The sequence below is a fragment of the Chiloscyllium plagiosum genome, unplaced genomic scaffold, assembly GCF_037043375.1.
Source record: "Chiloscyllium plagiosum isolate Xiang-an unplaced genomic scaffold, Cpla_swu_hap1 HiC_scaffold_18, whole genome shotgun sequence".
NCBI classification, from domain to species: domain Eukaryota; kingdom Metazoa; phylum Chordata; class Chondrichthyes; order Orectolobiformes; family Hemiscylliidae; genus Chiloscyllium; species Chiloscyllium plagiosum.
The window spans coordinates 47235532-47262986 of record NW_028270156.1 but is presented as its reverse complement, the minus strand read 5'-3'; the positions used below and the strand labels follow the sequence as shown (position 1 = coordinate 47262986).

The 27455-nt window shown below is 39.5% G+C and overlaps 1 protein-coding gene across 1 annotated transcript in view; it reads right to left on the bottom strand.

The window, feature by feature from the left end:
* The window catches only part of LOC122557836 (serine/threonine-protein kinase BRSK2-like), a 966919-nt gene that overhangs the window by 366697 nt on the left and 572767 nt on the right, over positions 1-27455 (bottom strand). The window contains 1 exon segment of the mRNA XM_087996588.1: positions 20599-20684. Coding sequence (XP_087852714.1) covers positions 20599-20684 — 86 coding nt within the window.

Sequence of the window (27455 nt, the reverse complement as noted above, 5' to 3'; positions counted from 1 at the left end):
ATCATGTGGAGATTTCAAAGTCTCCTACAGTATTGATAGATACATTTGCAATTCCTCCTGACATTCCTTCACTTCTATTATCAATATTACTGACTCTCTGTCTAGATTGTCAATATTAGCTTTAGTCACTCTATTCCTATAGCAATACTTAAACTGTTACTATCCATTTTTATGCTACTAGCTAGGTCCCTCCCATACTCTATTTTCTCATTTCAAATCATTCTTAATCACTCAAAATCCATCTTATCCTCTGACCTACCACTAATCTTTGTAGCTTTGCATCTTTCTCTCAATTTGTTATTCTCGTGATTTCTTTATTTAGCTGCAGTTGATGCATCCTTCCCAAATTGTCTCTCTTTCACTGGAATAAATCTTTGCTGAAAGTTATTAAATGTCTCCTGAAAAGTCTGTCATTGCATCTCTAATGGCTGAACTTTTAGCCAAGTTCACTACGGCCAGCTCTGCTTTCATACCATTATAGTTACCTTTATTAATGTTTAAAATATTAGTCTTCAACCCACACTCCTTCCCTTCAAACTGAATGTGACATTCAACAATATTATGAGTGCTGTTGCCTTGAGGCTCTTTTACAATGAGGTTATTGATTAATTCTGTCATATCACACTTCACCAAGTCTAGAACTTATTGAGATAAGAAATTGTCCCAAATACATTCTGAACTCATTTCCAGGCCCCTTTTGACCAACATGGTTCACCCAATTTATAATCAGACAAATGCACTGCTCAAACAGTAATCTCTCTCCCCCCGCAATCAGATTTGAATGTTAAAATTCAGTCCAGAATAATATTCTTCCATCCAAAAACCTATGACATTCTTTGGAAATATAGTTAGGTTTTCAACAGAAAACAAGCTTGAAATAAAAGTTCTTTAAATCAAAACCAATTTAATATATTGAATGGTCAAGGTTTCAAGGAGGGAAAGACCAATTATGGAGTTTTTTTTGGATGATCTCTTCAAGGCGGTTTGCCAATAAATTAGCTTGCCAGTTGGACACATGGGTGGACACATACAAAATGAATCAGAAAGGTCCAATGCATGCACAAAATTTGGAAAATCATGTAGGTTGCCACAGAATTGTACAAAATACAGCAGTTCTATGAAAATAATTAGAATGGACGTGAATAGTTTATAATGTTGAAACCTATCTTTGCACTGACCCACAGACTCTCATGTTAATCAGATTATTTAACTAGCTCAAGCAGTTAACAATTATGTGAATAAGTTGAGGTCACAGAGGTCTTAATGACATCAGCATATTAACCAATTACAGTCTATTTCAGTGTCTTGGATGCATGCAAGGAAACTGAATTTAAATACAAAGCCAATGTTTTACACTTCAGGGATCAATGGAAATTTCTCAGTGAATTGTGTATTACTTCCGTCATTGTATGCTAACTTATCATTGAACTGAGCTTCAAGCTGTAAATTACATACATCTGCAGAAAGGTTAATTAAGGTACATTACATTACCAGGCAAAAATTGAAATTCTCATAAGGCTGTTTTGTTAGATACTTTCATATTGATTAAACAATCTATAAAAGATATTAAAATGCTGTATTTGCTGCAATTTATAAATTATGCAAGAGTCATATCCAGTCTGATGTTATGCATGAATTTTTTAAACCCTTAATGGGCAATGAGCCAAAAATCGTTGCCTTAAAAATCCACAGATTCTAGTTCCAACAAATATTTCCAAAGGCCCAACAAACTCATTTTAGTTGCAAAGTCTGTTCAGCTTTTTAATGATCTTTCTTGTGCTGTTGCCCAAGAGTATTTTGAGTAGAATAGTCATTGAAAATTCAAATGTGAAAGTCATTTGCACTATAAAAATAATGATTGGTTGTTTGACAATATTGTGAGATTGGCCAAAAGCAGTTACAGCATCATTAGTAGAGACATGCAAACATATTTGACATGACTGATAGTACACCATAAAAAAAATTGCTTCAAATCTGAAAGAAAAATGAAAGTGCTAACACAAAGCAGGTCAAGCTGTGGGCTCAACCCTTCTCCAATGGAAGATAAAACAATTTTTAACAAAATCGGATCAAATTAGAGGGGGTGAGATGGTCAGGGAAAATGAATGGAAAAGCAATTTGTTGGTAGACTGATTTGTAACTTCCTTAAAATAAGAACAGATTGTGAAATAACTAGGAGGATATATTACTGGTATATATTAGTAATACCATTGAACAATCTCTCACAGCTATTATTCAAGCAGAAAATTCACCCATATTTCCATTCTGTGTTCTCCCTGCCCATTCTCTTGTTCCTTTACTCTGTGTCTATTGTAATGCTTGTTTATAGATACTGACTGACTAATTTGACAAAACCAATTCACATCAATGTCAAATGCACTAGTTTTTTAAAAATTAGTTTCCATCTAATTTGTCTATGGTACTTTTTCACAGAGAATTCACGTTATTACATTCACTTTTCCTTGCTGCTTTATTGGTCCACTTAAAGATATAGTCACAGCTAAAAATGAAGACAAAGGTTCAGTCAAGTCTGGCACATTTCAGTTCATTTGATTTAGTCTAATGCGGTGGCTATTAGTCTACAATAGAAGATATAAATAGCCACCGCTGGAAAAATGTATACATAACTCAATTCTGAGAGACTATAACTGTGACAAAACGTAAACTCCCATGCAAGAAGTTTACAAAAATGGAATAAAAACTTAGTATTTTCAGTCATACATGTTTTTTCCTTTAGAGAGTTGCATTTCCGTATTTATTGATGATTTTTATTTTTAACCATGACTCCTACGTGCAAAACAAATCCACGTCAATAGAATATTATTAAAATGCCACATCATGCTACTGACCCGTGGGATGTAAATATATGTTCCCTAATTTTAGCTGAGCTGAGAGGAAGCTAGTCTGAGAAGAGGCCTTGCACTTTCCAAGGAGGATAATAGGGACTAGGACACCAATGACAGCCAAGTCACCTTGAAACATTTCGATTCACCTGCTTGGAAAGTAACACAAATGATGGAGGAGTCTAGCTTGTCAGTGCAAAAGTCAATGCTGAAGTGTATACAAACACCCTCAGCCAGAACTGCCAGGCACTCAATTTATTTTGGCCTCCTACTGAGGGGCACACCATGACAAAAGCTAGTTTTTAGCCAACTTGTTTCACTCCAAGTGATATCAACAGTTAAGGTACAGCTTTAGTGCTGAAGATTTGTCATACAGAACTATGCAATAAAGTGGAAAAATACTAAGTTATGTCCTGTTCACAAAGAGTAGCAAAAAATTCAATCTGATCAATTTCTGTCCCAGTAGTCTTTATTGAATCAGTGTGTGAAGGATGTTGTTAATAGTACTAGGTACCAATAATCTGCTTACTAATGCTCAGTTAGGGTTCTGCCAGGACGAGTTTGATGCAGGTATTAAAACAGCCTTCACTTAAACATGGACAAACCAGCAGAACTCAAGTGCAAGATGACAGTAACTGCCCTTGCCTACATAGGCACATTTGATCGAATGTGGCAGTGATGAGCCCTAACAAAAGTGGCTTCGATGGGAATGAACAGGTGAACTCTGCACAGGTAGAGTCATACCTGGTGCAAAGGAAGACGGGTTGTAGAAGGCCAATCATCTTGGGCTCAGTACTTCACCGTAGGTGTTCCTCAGGGTGTTGGTCCTTAGCTCAATCATCTTCAGCTGCTTCAATGATTTGCCTTCCGTCAGAAGGTCGGAAGTGAGGATGCTCGCTGATGATAGGAATACTCAGTTACATTGTTCAGATACTGAAGCAGTCCATGCATACATACATGAACATCTGGACAATATCAAATTTTGATTAGAAACAAAAAAAAACTACAGATGCTGGAATCCAAAGTAAACAGACAGGACCCTGGAAGAACACAGCAAGCCAGGCAGCATCAGGAGGTAGAGAGATTGACGTTTTGGGTAAAAGGAGTGGGGGCAGGGTGGTGAAATGGGGATAGGTGAAAACAGGTAGAGGGTACGATCTGATTGGTCAATGGGAGGAATGAATCCGGCTGGTGGCAGGGAGGAGTGGAGGGAGGGGGAAGGGTTGGGAAGGGAGGTTGTTTGAAATTGGAGAACTCAACATTGAGCCTCCGAGCTGTAGGCTGCCCAGGCAGAAGGCGTATCGTTGTTCCTCCAATTTGCAGCTTGGTTCAATGAGGCAATGAAGGAGGCCAAGGATGGTCATGTCAGAAAGGGAGTGAGAAGGAGAATTAAAATGGGCGGTGACTAGGAGGTCCGGTCGGCCCCTGGGGGACCAGCTGAGATGTTCAGTGAACCGTCCAGAGGAATCAATGCTAAGTTCTCCAATTTCAAATAACCTCCCTTCCCACCCCCCAACTCCCTTCCCAGCCCCTCCCTTTCACTCCTCCCTGCCACCAACCGGATTCATTCCGCTCATTGACCAACCAGGTCGTATCCTTTACCTGTCTTCATCTTTCCCCACTTCACCACCCACTTTGACTGCAGCTCCTCCTACACCAATCCACCAAGTCCTGAAGAAGGGTTCCCCCCAAAACATCGACTTCTCTACCTCCTGATGCTGCTGAGCTTGCTGTGTACCTCCAGTCTCCTGCCTATCTACTTAATACTCAATTTTGGGCTACCAAGTGCCAGGCAATCACCATCACTAACAAGACAAAACAAACAATCTTACCATTGCCCATTGACAGTCAATGACATCACCATCACTGACTCTCCTGCTGTCAACATACTGGGGGGTTACATGGCCGGAAACTTGGCTAGGCTGATGATATAGATGCTGTCACTACATGAGGTCAGAAATTAGAGATTTTTTTACTACTCCTTCCTCTACAAGAGGCATGTCAGGAAGAGTGATGGAGTATTGTTCACTTGTCTGGATGAGTGTAACTCCAACCACACTCAAGAAGCACAACACCATCTACGACAAAGCAGCCCACTTGATTGGCACTTATTCCACCACTGGCCCACAGTGGCAGCAGTGAGTACTGTATTGAAGATATACTGCAGCAACTTATCAAGGTTTCTTTGACAGCATGTTTCAAAGCCCACAACTTTTGCCTGTTAGGACAGGAGTACCAGGCTCCTGGGGACACACTACCTGCAAGCTCTCCAGGTTAAATACATTTTGATTTGGAAATAACCTGCTACTTCTGCATCCTCACTGAATCAAAATCTCAGAATTTTCTACTTGACAGCACTGGATTACGTTGACCATGCTGGCTGCAGTTGTTCATGGAGGTATCTCATTGCTACTTTCAAGGACAATTAGGGAGGGCCAATAATTGCTGAGTTTGCCAATAATGTGTACATACATATGATAAACAAAGAGAAGAAATGTGGCAGATGCATGGGAACATATCTCCATTTTGCTCTAACAACCATGCATCCATGCCTGTGGAAACATCAAACAAAAAAGAAACAGAAAAAAAATGTATTTCCTCTTCAAATTAATTATTAATTGCAAGCACAATGGAACACCCCTTATTCCATTGTAGCCTGACTATATCTGAAGCCACGCTGTACTTTATGTTTCCCTTGTGCATCAGTAACTGAGATTTCCATCCAACCCCATTCCACCCAAGGCTGAATAAAGTTGTTCATGTTTGGAGAGATTTTTTAAATAATTACACTGTGTTCCTTGACAGATAGTTGGGAGAAGAAAAAGAAAATAATTGAATGAATGACAATAGGAGAATGGCTAGCAGATAATATGTACAACCAGGAGCTTCAGAGCACAGTAAAATTAAAAGAATATCTAAAGAAATTGTAGAACTATTCAGGAATGAAGGGAATCAAACCAGGCTGTGGAAGATGAAGTAAGGAAGAAGTAACAAATTGATATCGACAGTGTTTAGAAATGCTAATTTAGTGGAGGGTATATATTAATTATCAGAGGTAACTACAGAAAATGAATTGGTTTAAAAGAATTTAACAGAACTCAAGACTGGTAAATGACTTGAGCTTGGCAGCATATCCAAAAAAGTTAGAGAGGACAGACTTAACTTAATTTTTAAAATCTTCCTTGGAAGTGCAACAGTTTTGTTCAACAATAAGGAAGAATATATCAGATTAGTCCAGATCAATTACTTAATGCTAAATGTGGCCAAATTCTTAGGAACTATATTTCAAGAGTAAATTGGTGAGTGTTTAGAACAGCCTGGAATAAACAAGAGCTGTTGGTCATACGGAATCTTTTGTAGTGCTGGCGGTTATCAGAACAATTCAAGGGGAAAGCCAATATTTATACAGTGCAATACAGGAGTGCTAATTGATTGGCAAATGGACTCTCATTGGTGTTGTCCTGACCAGAGCCAAATTGTCTGGTTTGAGATTTCAACAAAGTCTGGTTGTTAACTGTCAATCAGCATTAATGGGTGCATTCTTCACGGCTGGTGAAAACCTTCAACAAAATGTATATTTTTTCCAACACAAGATCAAATTACATTTATTAAATTTAAGGAATATTTTCAAAAGATTGTTTATTTGCTAGCTAATGCAGGTGTACAATATATAGATTTTCAGCAGAGATTCAATAAGGTGGCACATGAAGCTAGTTACAAAATAATCTTGCAGATTATAAAGAAGAAATTTAACAGCATGGGCAGAATATTAGTTGATAGATAAGAATCAGCAACATAGGGTAATTGGGTATTTTCTTGGTTTGGTGAAGGAATAAAAATGGTCTGGTACAAATTTTGCTCTGAGCTCAGGCTAGAAGCTCTTATACTAAATTACTGGATGGAAACTGTAGCAAACAGTTCCATGTTGAGATAATGAACATTCATCTGCCTGTCCTTATTTTTATTAATGATAAACTCAGAGGAGCAAAACCATCTCCAGCTTGAAAACAAATGTAAATGTAGAGAGTGTACTTGGCAAAACAGTTTCTGCAAGTTAATCAGATTGAAGGAACTGGATGTCATTTTATTGTTTCTTTATCATAATTGTCACTTATTGCATTTTACTCTGTGCTATTTGTTATTAATATGCTTCTAAGGATTTGGGTGAATTATTTATACATTGAATTATCCCTTGAGAAAAAAAATCCAATTGTTTAATGGGATAACTTGAAAGTTCTGTAATCAACTTAGTGCGACTATGCATCAAATCATTTTGTATATCATTCTGACATTGTGTGATCACCTAGTGGTTTGGTTACAGAGCTTATTTTAAAAAAATAATATAACTTTAGGGCATCACCTTTTGGCTACAGTAGCATGGATTCTGACGTATGGAAGATATTTTACACAATTTCTCTAACACAAAGTAGTGGGCTAAAATTTAACTATAGGTCAACCAGGTACATCAAAATAGCAAGTTAATAGCAACATAATCTGTTCAATACACATGGGTTATTTGAAGGCTACTGCTTAATTTTTAAAAAATTAAAAATCTAAATGAACCTGGTAACTGACCATGAACAGTTATTTAAGAACAACGTAATGGAAGAAGTATTGGAATATCAATATTGAAAGACAGAGGCATTTGTACCACATGATCCACAATTGTTACAACTAAAATGGTGTGATCGATCCATATGTCACCAGCTCTTGGGGATGTGAGTTCTTTTTCCCCAACAAAGCAAATTACATTAGCAGTCAGAGCAGTTTTAAATATAAAATAAATGACTCTGAAGTGTGTATATGCGCTAGGAATCCAATTTATTGCTCTCTCAAAATTGCATTTTCATTTAAGGGTAACATATCAAGCAAGTCTATTCATGTGTGTGAATATTACCTAGTCATTTACAGGTCACACACAAGATTGAGTGGTTATAGGAATTATTAGACTTTTTTTAAAGAACACCTCAACGCTGTGAATACTTAGGAGAATGAACAGATGGGTATTTATTGTAACATGGCATCATGTTGTTCAGATTTTAGCAAAGCTGTTACTAGGGATTTGAAAAATTCATGCTTGGTGTAAGTAAACCTCTATATTCAAGTCATATTAGCAATGGACAAAGAAATTAAATTTACAATAAATATTTAAAGTCATAAAGCAAACACATTTTCTGCGCATATAATTTTCTGTTCAGCAATATAAAATTGTGTGTATCAGAATCAGCACAGTTTAAACAAAGTTTGACTGTAGATGGAAGATCTTTGACATCATTGTCCACAGAAAGTCGCAATTTATTGGTAACTCTTTTTGGGTTATGAGGAAAATGTGTTTAATAAAATTATTATAAATACAACATATTTCAAAATAGTGCATGCTTATTTCTGTTTAGCATTCATTGGTACTGGTAGAATCATAGTTCTGTGGAGTGATAGAACATGACATTTTCCATTTGAATGCAAAATAACATGCAATGTGTGCACCAACATCCACTGTTTTGGCTGGTCAGACATCAACACCAGAAATTACTTTCAGATCTGTGACAACTCCAACTATTTTGGAGCTGTTCCTTGAAGCAAAACTGTCCATGGAATCCAAATTACTTTTATATACTCAATCTTGAACGATAAATGTCAAGGTAAGATCTTCAATGATAACATATTGCACTTTGGACTGCATATTCCCAGGCACTTAACAATATGGGCAATGGTAAATCAGTTGGGAAAATTGGCAGGGTCTGAAAAATGAGTCTCACAATGTTGAGAAATCAATATCTGATTTTCCACCCAAGGTGTGAAGAATAAGAATCTCATTAGAGAGCAGCAAGAGACCTATTTGCATGTATTTAAAGCTCATTATTAACTAATCTCACCTCATTTATAAGCAACTTCTATTTCCCCAGACAGCATAGGAAAGCTAGGACAGTGACAATTCTCAACATGCAAGTCCGAATGGGTACCTAGCAGCTACGGCTTGCCGCTTGCTCTTCTAGACCTCCATCCTAGATGACAGTTTCCAACGTCACAGGTCATGATCCAAGTGTAGTGACCACTTCCACCCTCCATCCATGGAGGTTTGCATTGGCCTCACCACATCAATATGGCACATCTCAAACCCATGCAGAACACAGTTTTCCACTTCAATTCTACAGTTTGAAGCTGACCAACACTTTTCGTTGCAATGCTGCTGACAGCCCACACTGCACACAGGGACAGGCACTGCAGCAAGATGAAGCTCAAGGCTCTTTGCTTGTTTTTTTTTAGGGCTTACTCACTTCCCACCTCCTGGTGCTCATCGCATCTCTGCCTTTCTACACTTTACGGTCTCATTTAGAACTGAAAGACTCTGTACTACTGTCTTGTCTTGTCTTGTAGTTTAGAATAGACACAAAGCCAGGCAGCTTGTCATGGTTGTCAAGAGTGATCAGTCAAAAAGGTGAATGTATTTGTGCTCGGTACCATGCAACCAGCGCCTTATGAGGCAAACACACCGCATTTGCTTCAGCCAATGGTGCTGTCTGAAAGTCTAAGAATCCTCAGCCAAGCTGGAGGAGGGGAGCGGAGCTGTGGTCAAAAATTGTGTCTCACAGTCATCAAAGGCAGCATCCAATCATGCATGGTCAGGGTCAGGAGGCCTATATCACTACAGTTCAGAAAGCAGGCCACAGATCAGTCCTGTAGGTCCAGCACAACAATTCCAGGGATTAATGATAAGTCAGAGAGCCCCACTCAGATATCAGTCACAGATCCAGTCACTCTCTGACAGGGTTGTCATTTGAAGTCAGGCAGTGTGTGGCCCATAATGAGCAGCCTTGCAGATCTGCTCACCAATTGTCAAGGGCCACTGTTGTAGGTAGGCTGCAGAAAACAATTGTGAGGACTTGAGGCAACATGATGGGATGCAGAAAAGAATGTGATTGTGAAGAAAGGTAACACCGCATATGAGGAGTGGGCAGACAGTGCAACTTGACAATTGGCATAACGGAGCTGAGAATCTGAGCTTACTGATAGGAAATTAAGACATAAGTTAAAGAGTTGGATGGAAACATCTGGAGGTTCAGAATTGGTGGTGTGGACAATAAGTTCAAGGAAGAAAGGAACATGAAGGCGTGAGAATGCCCTTGATTGCGAGACAAAACTTATGATTCATTGAGAAATGTGAATGTATATTGCTTTTTACCTACTCCTAAATTACAAATGTGCAATGAAGATGGAAAATGGCTGCAACCATATCTGGAATGGACAGAATACTTTTTCTCTCTGAGCATGCAGGGTCTACTGTGAGCACTTACACAATATATGTTGAAGACATCTGTAAACTATAGATGCCTGTTTGTGAAATGCATCAAGTGGCAAATGCATCATTCCTGATGAAGGGCTTTTGCCCGAAACGTCGATTTTCCTGCTCCTTGGATGCTGCCCGAAATGCTGTGCTTTTCCAGCACCACTCTAATCCAGAATCTGGTTTCCAGCATCTGCAGTCATTGTTTTTACCCAAATACATCAAGTGTCCAACTAATACTGGCCACAGCATCTTAACCATATCACTGAAATTAGAAAATGATCAGTCATCTTTATGATAGAGGAGACCTTTAAAGAGTCATCTGTTTAGGCCACAGTTCAAAGATAACCCAAGGTCTCATAGGCTGCACAAGTGCGTGGAGCTGATCTCCTCTCATTTTAAAATGCAAGCTTTTGCCTACATGACCTTATATGCAATGCTGCCTTTCTTGGGTGATGTGTGGTATGGGGCAACGTCTCAGGAGACCGATCAGGTTTGCAAACTTTTATTGCATTTGTGCCACATATATGAGATTGTAGTCCATAGTGTCAAATATTCATGTATAGGCACTCTCTGGCCCACCTTGTCAGTCTCCTCCATGTCTCTGCTAAGCTGTCTTTTATGTGTGACCCAAGACTTCATCATTGATCAAAATTCAGGGTACAGTTTCTTCCCTATCCAATATGCAAGTTTGACATAACTTCTTCTCATTTCCTATCTTGTGGGATGTGACGCATTGCCTTGAATACTCACATGACAGATCTTAGATTTTCTCAGCTTTGAATTAGCAATGCAGGTTTCTAATTGCTCGTCTGTAAGTTTTCACAAACTGAAACTCCTATACTAAGTTAACTTATTCCCTTCATAGCTTTGAAAAAAATTCCTTTCTAGGAGAGGCCACACTTTTATCTGACCCTGGTCAGGTCTCCTTTGACTGAACCAAAAAACATTTGAACAAAATTTTTAAATTTTATCCTCCTGGATTCTGCTAAAGCTAATGGCTTTATATTTTTTCTCCTGTTGTCAAATCTCCATAATGAAAACAAACTCCAGTAACAGCACTGGGGCCCATGCATGGCTCAAGAAAAATTGGTCTAATTAATTTTTTGACATTTCATAAAAATGTCACCAACTTATATGCCACCAACTTATAATCCAAACTCTTCTAAAACGAAATTGATTATACATACATAAATCATACACCTTTGGTCAGACTTATTACTAATAACCTGTTCTGGTCATGATATTCCATTTAGTTGGAACCGTGATCAATGGATCCAGCCACATTAAAGGAGTTTTAACAAAGGCACAGAGAAGTTGAGGAAGAACAAATGCCAAGAAGCAGCATCAACCTCCAGTGGCTCCTAAACAGTTTCCACATGAAGAGGTCGCAGCTGAAGCTCTCCACAGGACGAAGTGGAGATGAAAAAGGCCCAGAATGCATTGTGCTTAATGTTATTTCCTTGAAACGAGTGAGGTGCATTGCCACAAGAGACAGAGGATGTCCCAGGACACCACCACAGACCTTCACCACGTGTTAGAACAGGACCGGTGATCTGAAGCACTGCATGGCCATCCTATCCCAGTGGGCAACAAGATGACAACTGTGCTAAATGTTTATAGTTAAAAATCACACAATACCAGGTTATCGACCAACAGGTTTATTTGGAAGCGCTAACCTTTGGAGCGCTGCTCCTTTATCAGGTAGCTGTGGAATGGGACCATAAGACACAGAATTTATAGTAAAAGATTACAGTGTCATGCAACTGAAACAAAATATTGAACAAACCTAGATTGGTGCTAAGTCTTTCATCTTTTAGCATGGGTTCCATGTTTTGGGTCATTAATCTCTTTTAAGTCACATTCTCATGGGTGGCACGGTGGCTCAGTGGTTAACACTGCTGCCTCACAGCACCAGGGTCCCAGGTTCGATTCCAGCCACGGACGACTGTCTGTGTGGAGTTTCCACATTCTCCCTGTGTCTGCGTGGGTTTCCTCCGAGTGTTCCGGTTTTCTCCCACATTCCAAAGATGCGCAGGTTAGGTGAATGGCCATGGCAAATTGCTCATAGTGTTAGGTGCATTAGTCAGAGGGAATTGGGTCTTCGGAGGGTCGGTGTGGACTGGTTGGGCCGGAGGGCCTGATTCCACACTGTAGGGAATCTAATAACTTAAAATCTTATTTTAAAAAGTGACATCTCAGCTCAGACAATGCACTAAATGCATTGTCTGAACTGAGATATCACATTTTTTATAACTTTAATGCATTGTCTGAGCTGAGATGTCACCTTTTCTTTATAACAACTTGTTATCTTGAGAATGCGACATAAAAGAAGTTCTGGGATTTACATATTAATGACCCAAAACATGGAACCCATTCTAAAAGATGAAAGACTTAGCACCAATCTAGGTTTGTTCAATATATTGTCTCTCAGTTGCATGACACTAATCTTTTGCTATAAATTCTGTGCTATAAATCCCATTCCACAGCTACCTGATGAAGGAGCAGCACTCTGAAAGCTAGTGTTTCCAAATAAAACTGTCGGACTATAACCTGGTGTTGTGTGATTTTTTTAACTTTGACCACTCCAGTCCAACACCAGTTACTTCACATCATGGCTAAATTTTTTATGCAAATGGCTTCCTCCAAGGAGCCTCTCAGGATCTGTGTGGGATCTCTCAATCCTCAAGTAACAAATGTATCCAAGTTGCTACCAACAGAACTTATGTCAGATTACACCCTATGTCACCTTGTTTCCCGTGCTGCTATTAGTGCTGCGGCCCAGGCACTATGCCTTGCCTACATAGCTGCTTCACCTCAATGCACAGTGCTGTAGACAATACACGTCATCTCATTAGCACCATATCATGACATGGCTGCCTTCATCAATAGAAAGGTTTTGATTCATGTGTGGTCATTCGCAATGCTTCTTTGAGCTCTGTGCCTCAAAGCTACCATGATACCAATGTTCTTGAGATTTCTCAGGTTCCTGCTTCATTTCAAGGGCCAGATCTCTTCAAGGATGGCTGCTCCAAGACAAAGGCTATCCTCTACAACCATGGCTGATAATCTGTTACACAATCTCCTGAATGAATACATACAATGCAGCCCATTGTTGCATCAGGGCCATGGTGAAGCAGGCTTGCAGGATCCTGTAGATGAGATTTTGATACTTCAATCAGTCTTGAGCTGCCTTGCAATACAGCCCAACAGATTGAGCCACATTATCCTAGTATGCTCTGCCCTGCATAACTGAAGCAGGCAAAGAAGGGATGCGATGGACTCCGAAGCAGTCTTCCATGGAGGTTGATATGAACATTCCAGAGAAGGAATGTCACCTTGAGCACTGGACTCAACAAACCAGAAGGAACTTGATTAACACCAGGTTACAACAAACTTGTTGCCCAAAATACAAGTAGGTCCTGTTTATGCATAGAAGCTAATGAAGCTCCTTTTGCATTTTTTTAATGCTGTTGAATAAAAGTTAAATGTTTGAAGGCTTTCCAACATATGATGCTTCACATTGAACATTAATGAGATGTTATGCAATGCTGGGCACTGGGGAAATAGTAACTCTTCCTTAAACAAGGCACTAACATGGAATGGTGGTAAGACTAGATAGCCTGTGTAGCTTGACTCCTGTAATTGCAGTTGCAATGTCAGTTGATCAAACAAGCACTGATCAATTTATAAATACAAGGTCCTGTTTGCAATGAAGTATCATCTCTATCATCTATAATGCCCCGATACGGTGAACGTTTTTGTTTCCCTAAAACAATCTCTCCATCAACGTTAACAAAGTGAAAGAACTAGTCATGATTTCAGGAAAAGGAGTGGAGGGCAAGCCCCTGTCTACTTCAATGGTACAGAGGTGGTGATGGGTCAAGAGTATCAAGCTCCTGGGAGTGATGATCACTAACAATCTGTTCTGGTCCACCCATGTTGACATTGCAGTTAAGAAAGCACAACAACCTCTACTTCCTCAAAAGGCTAAAGAAATTCGGCATGTCCACAATGACTCTTACCAATTCTTAAAGATGTACCATAGAAAGCATTCTAGGTGAAGGCATCACAGCGTGATATGGTAGCTGCTCTTCCCAAGACCGCAAGAAACTATGGAGAGTTGTGAACACAGCTCAGCCCATCATACAAACTATCCTTCCAGGAAAGCAACCAACACCAAAGACCCCTCCCATCCTGGTTATACTCTCTTCCATCAGGCAGAAGATATAAAGTTTGAGATTCAAGAACAGCTACTTCCACTGCTATCAGACCTTTGAATGGGCCTCTCAAATTTAATTCTGATCGCTTTCTCTGCAGCTGTAACACTGTATTCTGTACTCTGTTCTGCTACCCTGATGCACTTTCTGTGGTGCAATCTGTCTCTGTAGTACGCAAAACAACACTTTTCACTGTATCTTGATATATGTGACATATTCCTGATGAAGGGCTTACACCCAAATTGTCAATTCTCCAGCTCCTCAGATGCTGCCTGACCTGCTGTGCTTTTCCATACTTTTTGACTTTGGTCTCTAGCATCTGCAGTCCTCACTTTCTCCTCAACAATCAAACTATGTACACTATGAAGGGCTATTTCTGGTTGGTAGTGTTTGATTTGGTTTACAACGTGTTACGGCTCTGGTGATGCAAATCTCAAGGTATCAGCTGTAGCAGGGTAAAACTGCATTGCAAAACTTACTAATGCCCAGAAATAAAAACCCTCCATGAAATTCCCCAAAATTGAAACTTAGCCAATTTTTGGTTAAATTCAACCCTTTAAATTTACCTGTTCTTGGAGTAAAGTCTTTTTGAATGTGAAAGAAAGTTTATTGAAGTCGACAGAAATAACTGCATATGTAAAATTTCCCCAACTCGTCAGCAGTGAGTAATTTGGCAGAATAGACTGAGAATGCCCAGTAAGATTCTCAATGTCAAGAAAAAAGGTTGATTTTCTTATGACTTCAACAGATCAATGAGAAGCTTACAATGAAGACGCAATGACCTGATTCCCATGCATTTGCTTCTCATATATGCAGCTTGAGATTGAGAAAACAAGATAATGCCAACTCGCGAGTAGCAATCCCATTCACCCATTGTCGATTTAAGTTACATTGGCAAAACGCCAGTTTCTCCACATCAACATGGTTGATCTTGGACTCACTCAGGACGACTCTTCAGGTCTTCACCACAATACTTTGGAGCTCACTGACACCTTACAGAGCAATGCTCCTATCAGGTCATTCTGGGCACAAGGACATACCCATTCACATGCACCTGCAGATGACACACTCTAGGGCTCTTAGCTTGCTTTTTTAGCACTCATTCACTTTGTGCTTACTAGGTCACTATTGTCACTAGCATGCAGAATTAAAGTAGTGAATGGCAGGTTTAATGAGAAAAGTCACGGTGGCTTACAGGGGGAAATCTGCCATGAAACTTCCATGGAAAAATGACACCTATAGAGAAAAATGAAATTATAGAGAGATTCTGCACTATATTTGTAAGTCTAATTGGTTGTCTTCAACGAACACACTCATCTAACCTGCATTTTCAAAGGAATTCTCATTAACGCTTATGATTGCTCAATTCTCATTTCAAAGTTCACATAACTTTGTTAACTTATTTTGTTCCTGAAAATTTCAGATATAATAAAAACACAAGTTCTAATTTTTTTGCATCGCCACGTAAACTCTTAGTTTCAGTTTACAAAGGAGCTTACATGAATTCAGGTACAACAATTGCACCTGATCTAAATATCACCCTCTGCTGTCTCATCAGTCACTCACTGAATAAAATTTCAATATATCATCTCATGATGCTCAATAATCAGCTCCATGTACTTTGGGCAGCAATCAGTCAATGTATTGACAACATTTTCAGTTAGGTATTCAGTGAAGATTAGCTGAGATACAAATCACACAGATAGTCCAATATCATTAGATATGCACATGAGAGAGACATAGCAAGTCATTAAAATTTCCTATCATGTAGCTGTAGTAGAGAAAGTAAACTATCAACTCATTTGAAGAGGAATGTCATCCATCATCTGATAAGACATGCGGATTGTGTGGGCTTGAGGAACTTAATATTTAATAAGAGGCCAGGATAAGAATGTTTATGCAATTATGAAGGAAGTGAAACAGTGAAGTAGAACTAAATTCGATATCACAAAAAAAGGAGCAAACAAATACAGTCTATATTTACTAAATTCTCCCGCAATTATTTGCCAAATTAATATTGAGGTTTATATCATGAATGAAGCAAAAAGAGTGTTGAAACCAAACCAAAATATTTAGATTTATGACATAATCTTAGAGATTTTAAGATATGAATTTCTGCGATTATTTCTATTATAACATTTAATTAACGCACTGCATAGAGATTAGATCAATTTCTATGACCAGCATCACCCTCTCCTTTATATTTCTTAGGTTCATTGAGACAAGTGACGTTCACCTTGGGACTGAAACACTGAATGTTGAGCATCCAAGGAAAGCAACATTTGCGGGCAGTCTATAAGCCAGCGTGCATTACTCGACTGGAGGAAAGAAATCACAGAGTCTAAGACTATAGTTCAGAGCTCTAACCAGTGCAGAAGAGTGCTGGAAAACTGGAGGGTGTTCCATTATGTTTCAAAATAGGTAAGCAAAATTCATCCAGGAAGGTTAATTCAATGTAAAGGTCAGGTGAAATTTGATTCAGTCTGTGATGTGAAACGCCTTCATGAATTGGCAGTGTACTCTACACAACTCAAATTTTTCATTGAAGTCAATTAAAAAGAGATCATGGAAGGGATAAAATATCCAATCTGATGTCACCAATCACGAATAATTTCATCCTAAAGCATCTTAAATTCAACTTCAGCAAACCAACCTCATTGTTAAGTGGTATTTCTATTTTCTGTAGCAGCTAACTCTCTGGCCTTTCCAAGTGACAATTCCAGTATAACGTCAAACTGGGGCCACAGATTTATTACAAACTGGGCTGATGTCACCCACATTCACTTGAAATACAGCTCTTTGAAACAACTGAAAGCACCTTTTCCATCAATCTTTGGTGGATTTGATCACCTGTTGAATTTGAATAGAAAGCACACTAATCCAGTCTGCCATCTGATTGCAAAAACAAATGTTTTTTTTACAATAACAGGCATTCTTCCTTTTGACAGATGCTTCTTTCTTCTCCATGTGATATTTTTTATGCCAGTAACACATTACAGCTGACATTTATAAACAGAATTCATGCATGTGGTCGCAAGACATACATCCTGACAGAAATCAAACTGATCCTAATTTAGGTTGCCCCTCCACCTTTCATCTGCATTTAACTTTTGTCTTCCAATATCAAATATAATACTGACAATAATAGCTGGTATTAATTCTTCTTGTTTTCTAATCAACACTCTTGGATAAATATAAGAGCTGAAAGAAAATGGGAATCGTCATGATATTTTAACATAATGCGGATGTGAGAACTGATGTTCAATTAATTGTCAGGATTCTCTCAGATCTGGGAACAAGCTTAAAATTCAGCCTAGGCAGAAGCTGTATGATCTATAGACTACTGCCAAAGGTACTTGGGTTGCAGCCAAGCTGATGTATGCAGTGGTAGGCTAGGGTGACCATTTTTTCTTTGGCAATTCCTCAAAGCGTCTGTGACATCTGGAGCTCTGTGTGTTATGGATCAATGTCTCAAACCAACATTGGATTCCTTTGACAAACATGCCATAACCTTAAGTAGTGTTCCTGTGACATATCAGAATTATACCTTTGGGAAAAAAGAAACACTCCTTATTAAATTTATCAACTCTCAACCTAAGAGGAAGAAAACAAAAATGCTTTAGTATTTGCTAGCATAAACTGATGGCTGCTTTGATAAAGCAATGGGCTGTAAAACATCATCTATTGTAGGAGAGTTAAAAAATTCCATTTGGAATGTGGATGGCAACGGCTCATGCGATCTTTAAATCTCCTCATCTCTCAGATGTGAAAAGTTCACATTTTAAAATGTATTTCACAACTGTGGTGTGGGAACTTTGAAAAAATAAACAGAGCTCCCCAAGGTATCAGTGAGCCTTACTTCGGTTGTGGGTAAAGTGTTGGAAAGGATTATAAGACATAGGATTTATAATCATCTAGAAAGGAAAATTTTGATTAGGGATAGTCAACATGGTTTTGTGGATAGTAGGCCATGCCTCACAAACCTTATTGAGTTCTTTGAGAAAGTGACCAAACAGGTGGATGAGGGTAAAGCGGGTGATGTGGTGTACATGAATTTCAGTAAGGTGTTTGATAAGGTCCCCCATGGTAGGCTATTGCAGAAAATACGGAGGAATGGGTTTAAGGGTGATTTAGCAGTTTGGATCAGAAATTGGCTAGTTACAAGAAGAGAGGGTGGTGGTTGATAGGAAATGTTTATTCTGGAGTTCAGTTATTAATAGTATGCCACAAGGATCTGTTTTGGGGCCACTGCTGTTTGTCATTTTTAGAAATGACCTAGATGAGGGTGTAGAAGGATGGGTTAGTAAATTTGCGGATGATACCAAGGTCGGTGGAGTTGTGTATAGTGCAGAAGGATGTTACAGGTTACAGAGGGACATAGATAAGCTGCAGAGCTAGGCTGAGAGGTGGCAAGTGGAGTTTAACATGGTAAAGTATGAGGTGATTCACTTTGGAAGGAGTAACAGGAATACAGAGTACTGGGCTAATGGTAAGATTCTTGGTGGTGTGAATGAGCAGAGATCTCTCGGTGTCCATGTGCATAGATGCCTGAAGGTTGCCACTCAGGTTGATACGGTTGTTAAGAAGGCATACAGTGTGTTAGGGCTTTATATGGTCGTTGGTAGAGGGCTTGAGTTTTGGAGCCATGTTGCAGCTGTACAAAACTCTGGTGCGGCTGCACTTGGAGTATTGCATATAGTTCTGGTCACTGCATTACCAGAAGGCTGAGGAGGCATTGGAAAGGATGCAAAGGGGATTTACCAGGATGTTGCCTGGTATGGAGGGAAGGTATTATGAGGAAAGGCTGAGGGACTTGAAGCTGTTATTGTTAGAGAGAAGAAGATTGAGAGGTAACTTAACAGAGACATACAAGATGATCAGAGGATTAAATAGAGTGGACAGAAAGAGCCTTTTTCCTCAGTTGGTGATGGCTAGCATAAGGGGAAATAGCTTTAAATTGAGGGGTTTTAGGTGTAGGACAGGTGTCAGAGGTAGGTTCTTTACTCGGATTAGTAGGGGTGTGGAACACCCTCCCTGCAACAGTCGTAGACTTGCCAACTTTAAGGGCATTTATATGGTCATTTGATGGACATATGAATGATAATGGAATAGTGTAGGTTAGATGGGCTTCAGATTGGTTTCACAGGTCGGTGCATCATCGAGGGCCAAAGGGCCTGTACTATACTGTAATGTTCTATGTTCTATCATGAATATAGGCTCAGAGTCAATACCATGGAGAGAATCCTCTGTGGAAGAATTCACTTGGCTTGACATCAGCAAGGGAAATCTTCACATGAAGTGGCTGCCCAAAGAAGTCTACTAAAAAGCCAATTTATACTTGCATCTAAATTAAAACAATAGAATATGTACCAGTAAGGACATACAATTATCAAGATTTTTATTTTAAATTCTGACTTTTGATTCCTCAGTCAGGGACCCATCTATAACCTTGACACCCAGTGGACAGTTCAACTTCTGGATTAGATGTGCTTTAATGTTCTCAGTGAATTTCACAAAAGTATTTCTATGGCACCATTACTTTCCATTTTGTAAACTAGCCATCCTTATGATCTCTCCAAGTGGAACAGGTAGTTTAGTGGCAAATTAAATGCATTTCTCTTCTGTAGACCTATGCTTGAAAACCAAAGGCAGCCATCTAAACTCACTTCCCTTGAATATTTTCTGGACATAAATTTTAAGTGGGACTCTTTGTGGCAAGACAACTGATTATATTATTCAGTTCTCACCTCCTGGTAACATTTGAACATTCTGAAGATTATTTTAATATTCAGCTCTCAGAATCACCAACAGAAATGAGTGTATCATTACAATTACATTACATTTGATATTAGAAGCCAAAAGATAATTCTGGTGAAAAATTAAGGCCTTACCTAAGTGGATAGCACCAATTTTATTATTTTAAGAATATTATATGCACAAATGCAATGTAACATGGGCTTTGAAGTCTTTGGTTTATGAAATATCAGTTTTCATTTTTGAAAGAACTTACTCCAGTTATATGAATACAACACATCACATTGACTGCAAGTCTTTCAGGTAAACAAGTTCAAATGTTTAGATCAGGATGTGAAATAACTCACCTCTCACTTTAAAGTACATTTTAAAATGCAATTTATATATTAAAGATAGGTTTAGATGACGTGAACAGAAGAATGTTCATTATAAAGCAATGCATTATACATCAACAGAAACAAAACAACATATTTTCAGTTAAAATCAAACATATACCTACAAATATTTTTTATTTTCATAGACGTCATGTAGCTTTAAAACATGTGGATGTTCTATTAACTTCAGGATAGCTATCTCCCGTTCTACCTAAAAGACAAAAAGAGAGAAATATTATACTCTAACAGTGTATACTCTAACAGACTTCATGCTATTAACTACTTTAAATGAAGACAGCATACAATGCAATGCCAAAAGCATGGACAAGTGCTTGCACACTGTAGAGAGAAATACTCTAACAACAAAGAAATAAAGTTAGTGCTGTAAATTGATGCTAAATTATGATTTTACAGCATAAATTTCTGTATTTATTAGGGGAAACAAGTGTAATTATTTCATTCCACTGACTACACCATGGAAATTGTGTACAACTGAAACATCACATTGTCAAAAGTAGCTTAATTAGCTGTTATTTGAAATTCTGAATGAATTAAAAGGAATAATTGACATTATGACCCAGAGAGTTATAACAAAATCAAATACACAACTGTTTAATATCTGGGATTTATTAAGATCTACAATAGAATATTCAACAAAGAATAAACATTAGGACAAAGTTATCATGTGCCATTTCCAGTAACAATTTATTCCAGTACATACATTGTAGTGCATGTTCTACACATTCTATCAGGTAATTGAAATATATACATTTTTATTAAATATTACCCTGAAATTAAAATTACTGTAAGAAATAATATTCACCTTTGCTCACCATAATTTCTCAATAGCCCAGTTGGATAACATCTGAAACAGCTATCTTAATGTCCAATTATCCCAGAACTCTTTGTAGTGATGCAGGGAACATACAGACTTCATGCTATTGACTACTTTAAATGAAGGCAGCATACAATGCAATGCCAAAAGCATGGACAAGTGCTTGCACACTGTAGAAGAAGGAAAGGGAGGTGCACACGAGCTGCAACAGGTTTGTGGAAGACTCCCTCAGGAAGAATGAAATTGACAGCTGCACAATAGGACTGCAGGCCTGGTTCAAGATACTCTGGCACAGCAGGGGCCTGTTTTAGAAGGTGGTGACTTGACGAGAGATGTCCTTTTCCCATAGGGGCCCAGAGATACCTACAGAGCAGCAGCAGATAGACATTGCTTACAATGCAAGTAGTCAAGACACTCAAGTGGAAATTTCAGTCATCACACAAGTGATCAAGTTCAATGAATACATCATCAAATCCCGTATCCATTCAAATTAAATCATTAGCCTCATAAACTGCTCCATTCACCACACCTCCCAAATATCCTCAACAAACACAACTCATACATTAAGTTAATGCTCACCTCACCCTTGTGTCTCTCAGGTCATACACATCAACCATGGCAGTCACGTCGCCCTAACACTTTAACTAATGGTTTTCTTTCCTCTGGGACAAAGGTTGTGCATTACTGTTAACAGCCCATCTATCCCGGAGGTCACAGATACTGACGGTAGACCTCAAACCCCATGGAGTTGATTGCGTGACCAACCCCAATACTGTTAAAACCATATGGTGGTCAGCAGTGGGGTTGAAAACATTGGTTGCAAAAATGGCAGAGGATAATGCGTTGTATCTGGAGATTCTTGGGTGTAAGTTGAAGACTGGGGAGGGGGGGGGGGTCTACCTTTGTTGCAGATAGAGGAGTGGGGTTCCAGGTGGAGATGTGCAGTTCCGGAGTGGGGGTGCAGGAAGTAGAGGAGATGCAAAAGAGGGCATTGTTGATCACATGGGTGGAGAAATTGCAGTCTTTGAAATAGGAGGACATCTGGCATGCCATTTGGGAAGGGAAGTTGCAGCCATTATCCTCTACCATTTTCGCCACCTACAGTCAGACCAATCCACCAAAAAATATATTTCCTTCCCCATCCTTATCTGCAGAGACCATTCCCTCCATGACTCCCTCATTAGGTTCACGCCCCCCACAAACCCATCCTCTACACCTGGCACTTGCCCCTGCTGCCACATGAGGTGCAAAACCTGCACCCACACCTCTGTCCAATGCCCTAAAGGATCAGTTCAAATCCAGTGGAGGTTTTCCTGCACAACTACTCATGTTATCTACTGCCTCTGTTGCTCTCAATGTGATCGCCTCCGTGTCAGGGAGACAGGACGCCAACTCCCGGAGTGGTTCAGAGAACATCTCTGGGACACATGCACCAAACAATCCTACTGCCCTGTGGCCAACCATTTCAACTACTCCTCACACTCCCCCAAGGACATGCAAATCCTGGGCCTCTTCCACTGGCAAATCAAAACCATCTGCCAACTGGAGGAAGAATGCCTCATCTTTGCCTCGGGACCCTACACCACAGGCCTTAACATTGACTTCACCAGTTTCCAAATCTCCCCTCGCCAAACCTCATCCCAGATCCAACCCTCATCCCAGATCCAACCCTCCAACTTGGCACTACACTCTTGACCTGTCCATCTTCCTTCCCACCTATCTGCTCCACCCTTTCCACTGATCTATCACAATTACCTCCCATTTACATCCACCTATCATTCATCTATTTTCTCCCCAGCTCCAGCCCCACCCCCACCCCGCTATTTATCTCTCAGCCCCCTTCCACTTCCACAATTCTGATCAAGGATTTATGCCTGAAATGTCAATTCTCCTTAGATTTAGAAGCAAAGAGGTTCTTTTGCAGCTGTACAGGGCCCTGGTGAGACCACTAGGAGAAAGTGAGGACTGCAGATGCTGGAGATCAGAGCTTAAAAATGTGTTGCTGGAAAAGCGCAGCAGGTCAGGCAGCATCCAAGGAGAAGGAGAATCGACATTTCGGGCAGAAGCCCTTCTTCAGGAATGCTGCCTGACCGGCTGCGCTTTTCCAGCAACACATTTTTAAACCTGGTGAGACCACACCTGGAGTACTGTGTGCAGTTCTGGTCTCCAAATTTGAGGAAAGACATTCTGGCTATTGAGGGAGTGCAGCGTAGGTTCACGAGGTCAATTCCTTGAATAGCGGGACTACCTTATGCTGAAAGACTGGAGCGACTGGGCTTGTTTACCATTGAGTTTAGAAGACTGAGAGGGGATCTGATTGAGACATATAAGATTATTAAAGGATTGGACACTCTGGAGGCAGGAAACATGTTTCCGCTGATGGGTGAGTGCCGAACCAGAGGACACAGCTTAAAAATACGGGGTAGATCATTTAGGACAGAGATGAGGAGAAACTTCTTCACCCAGAGAGTGGTGGCTGTATGGAATGCTCTGCCCCAGTGGAGGTCCAGTCTCTGGATTCATTTAAGAAAGAGTTGGATAGAGCTCTCAAGGATAGTGGAATCAAGGGTTATGGAGATAAGGCAGGATACTGATTAAAGATGATCAGCCATGATCATATTGAATGGTGGTGCAGGCTTGAAAGGCAGAATGGCCTACTCCTGCACCTATTGTCTATTGTCCATTGTCCTGCTCCTCAGATGCTGCCTGACCTGATGTACTTTTCCAGCACCACACCTTTTGACTCTGGCTCTCCAGCATCTGCAGTTCTCACTTTCTTCTAGTTCATTACAATCTCCATCATAGATGTCCACTATCCTAACAAGGCCATTTGCATTTTCCGCATACTTCTCTTTGGACAGGACCACCCTTCTCCTGACATAAAGAGCATCAGTAACCTCTGTTTTAAAGCAGTGGATGGTAAACTGGAGGACCTTACAGATGTTGCCTGCTCAAGTATTCCAAAGCAAATAAATTAAGGGCCATAGTTATCTTCACAATGACAGGAACACCAGTCTTGCCCTGCTTGGAAGTTGCAGTCAGTCCACAAAACAGATTTCAAAGGACAACTCATTCCAGAGAAGTGAGCTGATACACACACTACTGACTTATTTTGATAAGAAAAATGCTTCCATAAAACCCAAGATCGAGAAGACCTTCTGCCAAGACCACTTCCCATTTTTTGCTCTGGGAGCAACTTGGCCTTTTCAATGCTTTCTTGGCTCTAATCCTGTGGCCAATGGTAGCTACACCACCATCCTTGTCTGGTTGAACTAGACTGTTGACTTTGACATTGTTGATTTCATGAACTGCAAATAATTCTGCACACCACACAGCACTTTAATAAACTCATCACAGGTAGTAGAAAATACCCAGCAATTCACCTGAAAAGTAGTTGGAGGTTTTAAAAAAAATACTGTTTAAGAGTGGTGTGTGGGGTGGTGTTTTACTGAAAGCACCTACAGGGTCAGTGAAGTTGAAACAGCAGAACTGTCATCAATTCAGCATTTTATATTAACTGATGTAATGATCTGCTTACTACCAATAATTGTGCCAACATCCAAAATGGTGGACAATTTGTATCACACTAGAAGTGGTCACGTGACAGATGCTCTTTGATAAAAACTGGCACTTCAGGCACCAAACTACTTGGGCACTACAGAGTTAAACTTGATGGTTCTGGTATTTATTATACTAATTATCTCCTAAGAAAAACCGTACAACTGAATTTTATTGACCATTTTCATCTACTTTCCATACCTGTGTATTGTGACTTCCTCTAGAGAATTACTGCAAAGTCAATTAATAATCCAGACAGATTTTATGGAAATTCCTGCTTTGGGGACTTTCAATTTAACAGATTGTGCCTCTGTGGATTATTAAGGTCCCTTCATGTATATAATAGCCCTCATTAACATTAAGTAAAAAGCAAGTCTTAAAATTTGTGGTTAGAAGTAAAATTGTGAAAAACAATGGATCCCTCATGCAGAATAATTTTGCAAATGCAAATTGTTCCTGTTGCACAGTGAATTTCTAGACAAAAGAATCATTCATGAGAAATGGGTACCATGAACAAAGGCAGTATTTATTAGCCACCCCTCAAGAATGTGGTGGAGAGTCATGATTCTTGAACTGTTGCAGTAGTTGTGGTGAAGAAACAGCACTGTGATGTACAGAATTCCACGATTTTAACCCAACAGCAATGAAGAAATATTTGCATCTGTATAGTGAATGGTGCAGAGGGGAACTTGCAGGCCACTCTGTTCCGATGTATCTACTTCCCTTCTGCTTGCCCTTGGTAAAGGTCACGCGTTTTGGAAGATGTTGAATAAGAAACTTTACCAATTTACTGACAGTGCACTATGCGGGGTAATCAGCAGCTTGTTTCTTTACCCAGGTTTGGCTCAATACCATGAGACATCTTGGGATCCAGAATCAATGATGTGCAATGCTAAGGTCACTTCTCCCAAAACTGTACATAGTACCGAAAGTTCTGGCAGGTCTGTTCTGCCAGTTCACAAACAAATTGCTGCCTAAGTTCAGCAGGTCTGGCAGCCTCTGTGGGAAGAAAACGGAGTTAATGTTTCAAGTGCCGTGCCATCAGAAGTGTTAGCAGCTAGGAAAAAGTGGCACTTATGCTGAAAACTTTGTTAACTTTCTTCCCAGTGATGTTATCAGACCTGCTGAGTTTCACCACCCTATTTTAGTTTTTATTTCAGATGTCTAACTGTTCTTTATTTTACTACCTTGCCAGTTGGTCAGGATATACACAGAGATGGTCATAGAGGAGTTGTGAGCAGTGTGGTTCACAAACTCTGTGTCAGGATGCTGTCTACAGGACACAAAGCCTCAGTTGTTATTGAAGAGGAACCTTGCAGGGTTGACTGGGCTCGATATGCCTTTGTGATCTGAATTTGGTACCCAGGTACTTGCAATTATATTGGTATTTTTCATAGCACTTTAATACACCAAGTAGTTCACTGCATTCATATATTTTTCACAATTCTGGCAGCAATCCAGGGGAAGATTGTGATGGACTGGTTACAAATGACCTGATTTCACAAATTAAGAACAAGTAAAGACAACACCTTACATTAATAAACAGTATGTTGTGGAATACTTGAAGCAGCAGGCTATATTAAGTGTGTGGATAACATTTTTGTATCTTGCCCAGTTAATGGTTTTCCTGTTAATTTTACCACGGAAGATATCAGATGTCAAGACGGAGGATCCAAGAGAAGATGACATAAGTTTGGGGTCAATGTCAAGCCTCACTAATGCATTAAAGATGATTCTAAGTGTGCGACTAAGTCATCACAGAAATATAACAAGTAGCTGAGTCATTAAAGCACATGTTTCTGTCAAACAGAGACATTTGCTCAGGAAGGTTACAGACAATCTTGGAACTTTACAATTATTATACCAAGGAAACAATTAAGTACTTTCTAGGCAAGTACAGTTCCAAAAATATGCTGCTTCATTGATAAAGCTCTCTGGAAACAAGCAGCTTTTCCTTCAAGGACAAATATACACACGTATGATCTCAGCTGATGTTATTCCCAGCAAGCCAGCTCCCAGATAGTAACTTGGCTTGATGGATCATTTTTATTTCTTCTGGTTTTAGCAAAATAGTCTCTTGATGAAATATACGCATGAAATCGCATAGATTTGGCTTTAATAAAATGGAAGTTTATCACAAAAGAAATGAAGATAGTTTGGATTATTCTATTTTATCTATTTATAATGCAAATTCAAGGATTTCTGAACATATGAAATATAACTTCATTAATCCCAAAACTCCTTTATAAATTGAAAAGGAACAAACCAGCATTAGTATAGTACCCAAAACACCACTTGTACAACACTTTCACCAGCATCCCTATATCTAACACCTTGATGAGTTTAAGTAACCTAAAAGTTAGCCTGGAATTTCTTGCTGGAGCTAACATACACCTATTTAAATGTGCTCAGAGTTAAGCGGTCTCATCAATGCTTAATCTCAACCCTTCTAGGCTGGGAGTAATACTAACTCTTCACTTTATGGTCGCCATAGTACATTGCATATTTTCCCTAATCAGGAGCATTTTTCTACACTGCTATCTTATTACAAGTCCTCACTGGACCATGTCCCACTTAACATCAAAAGTC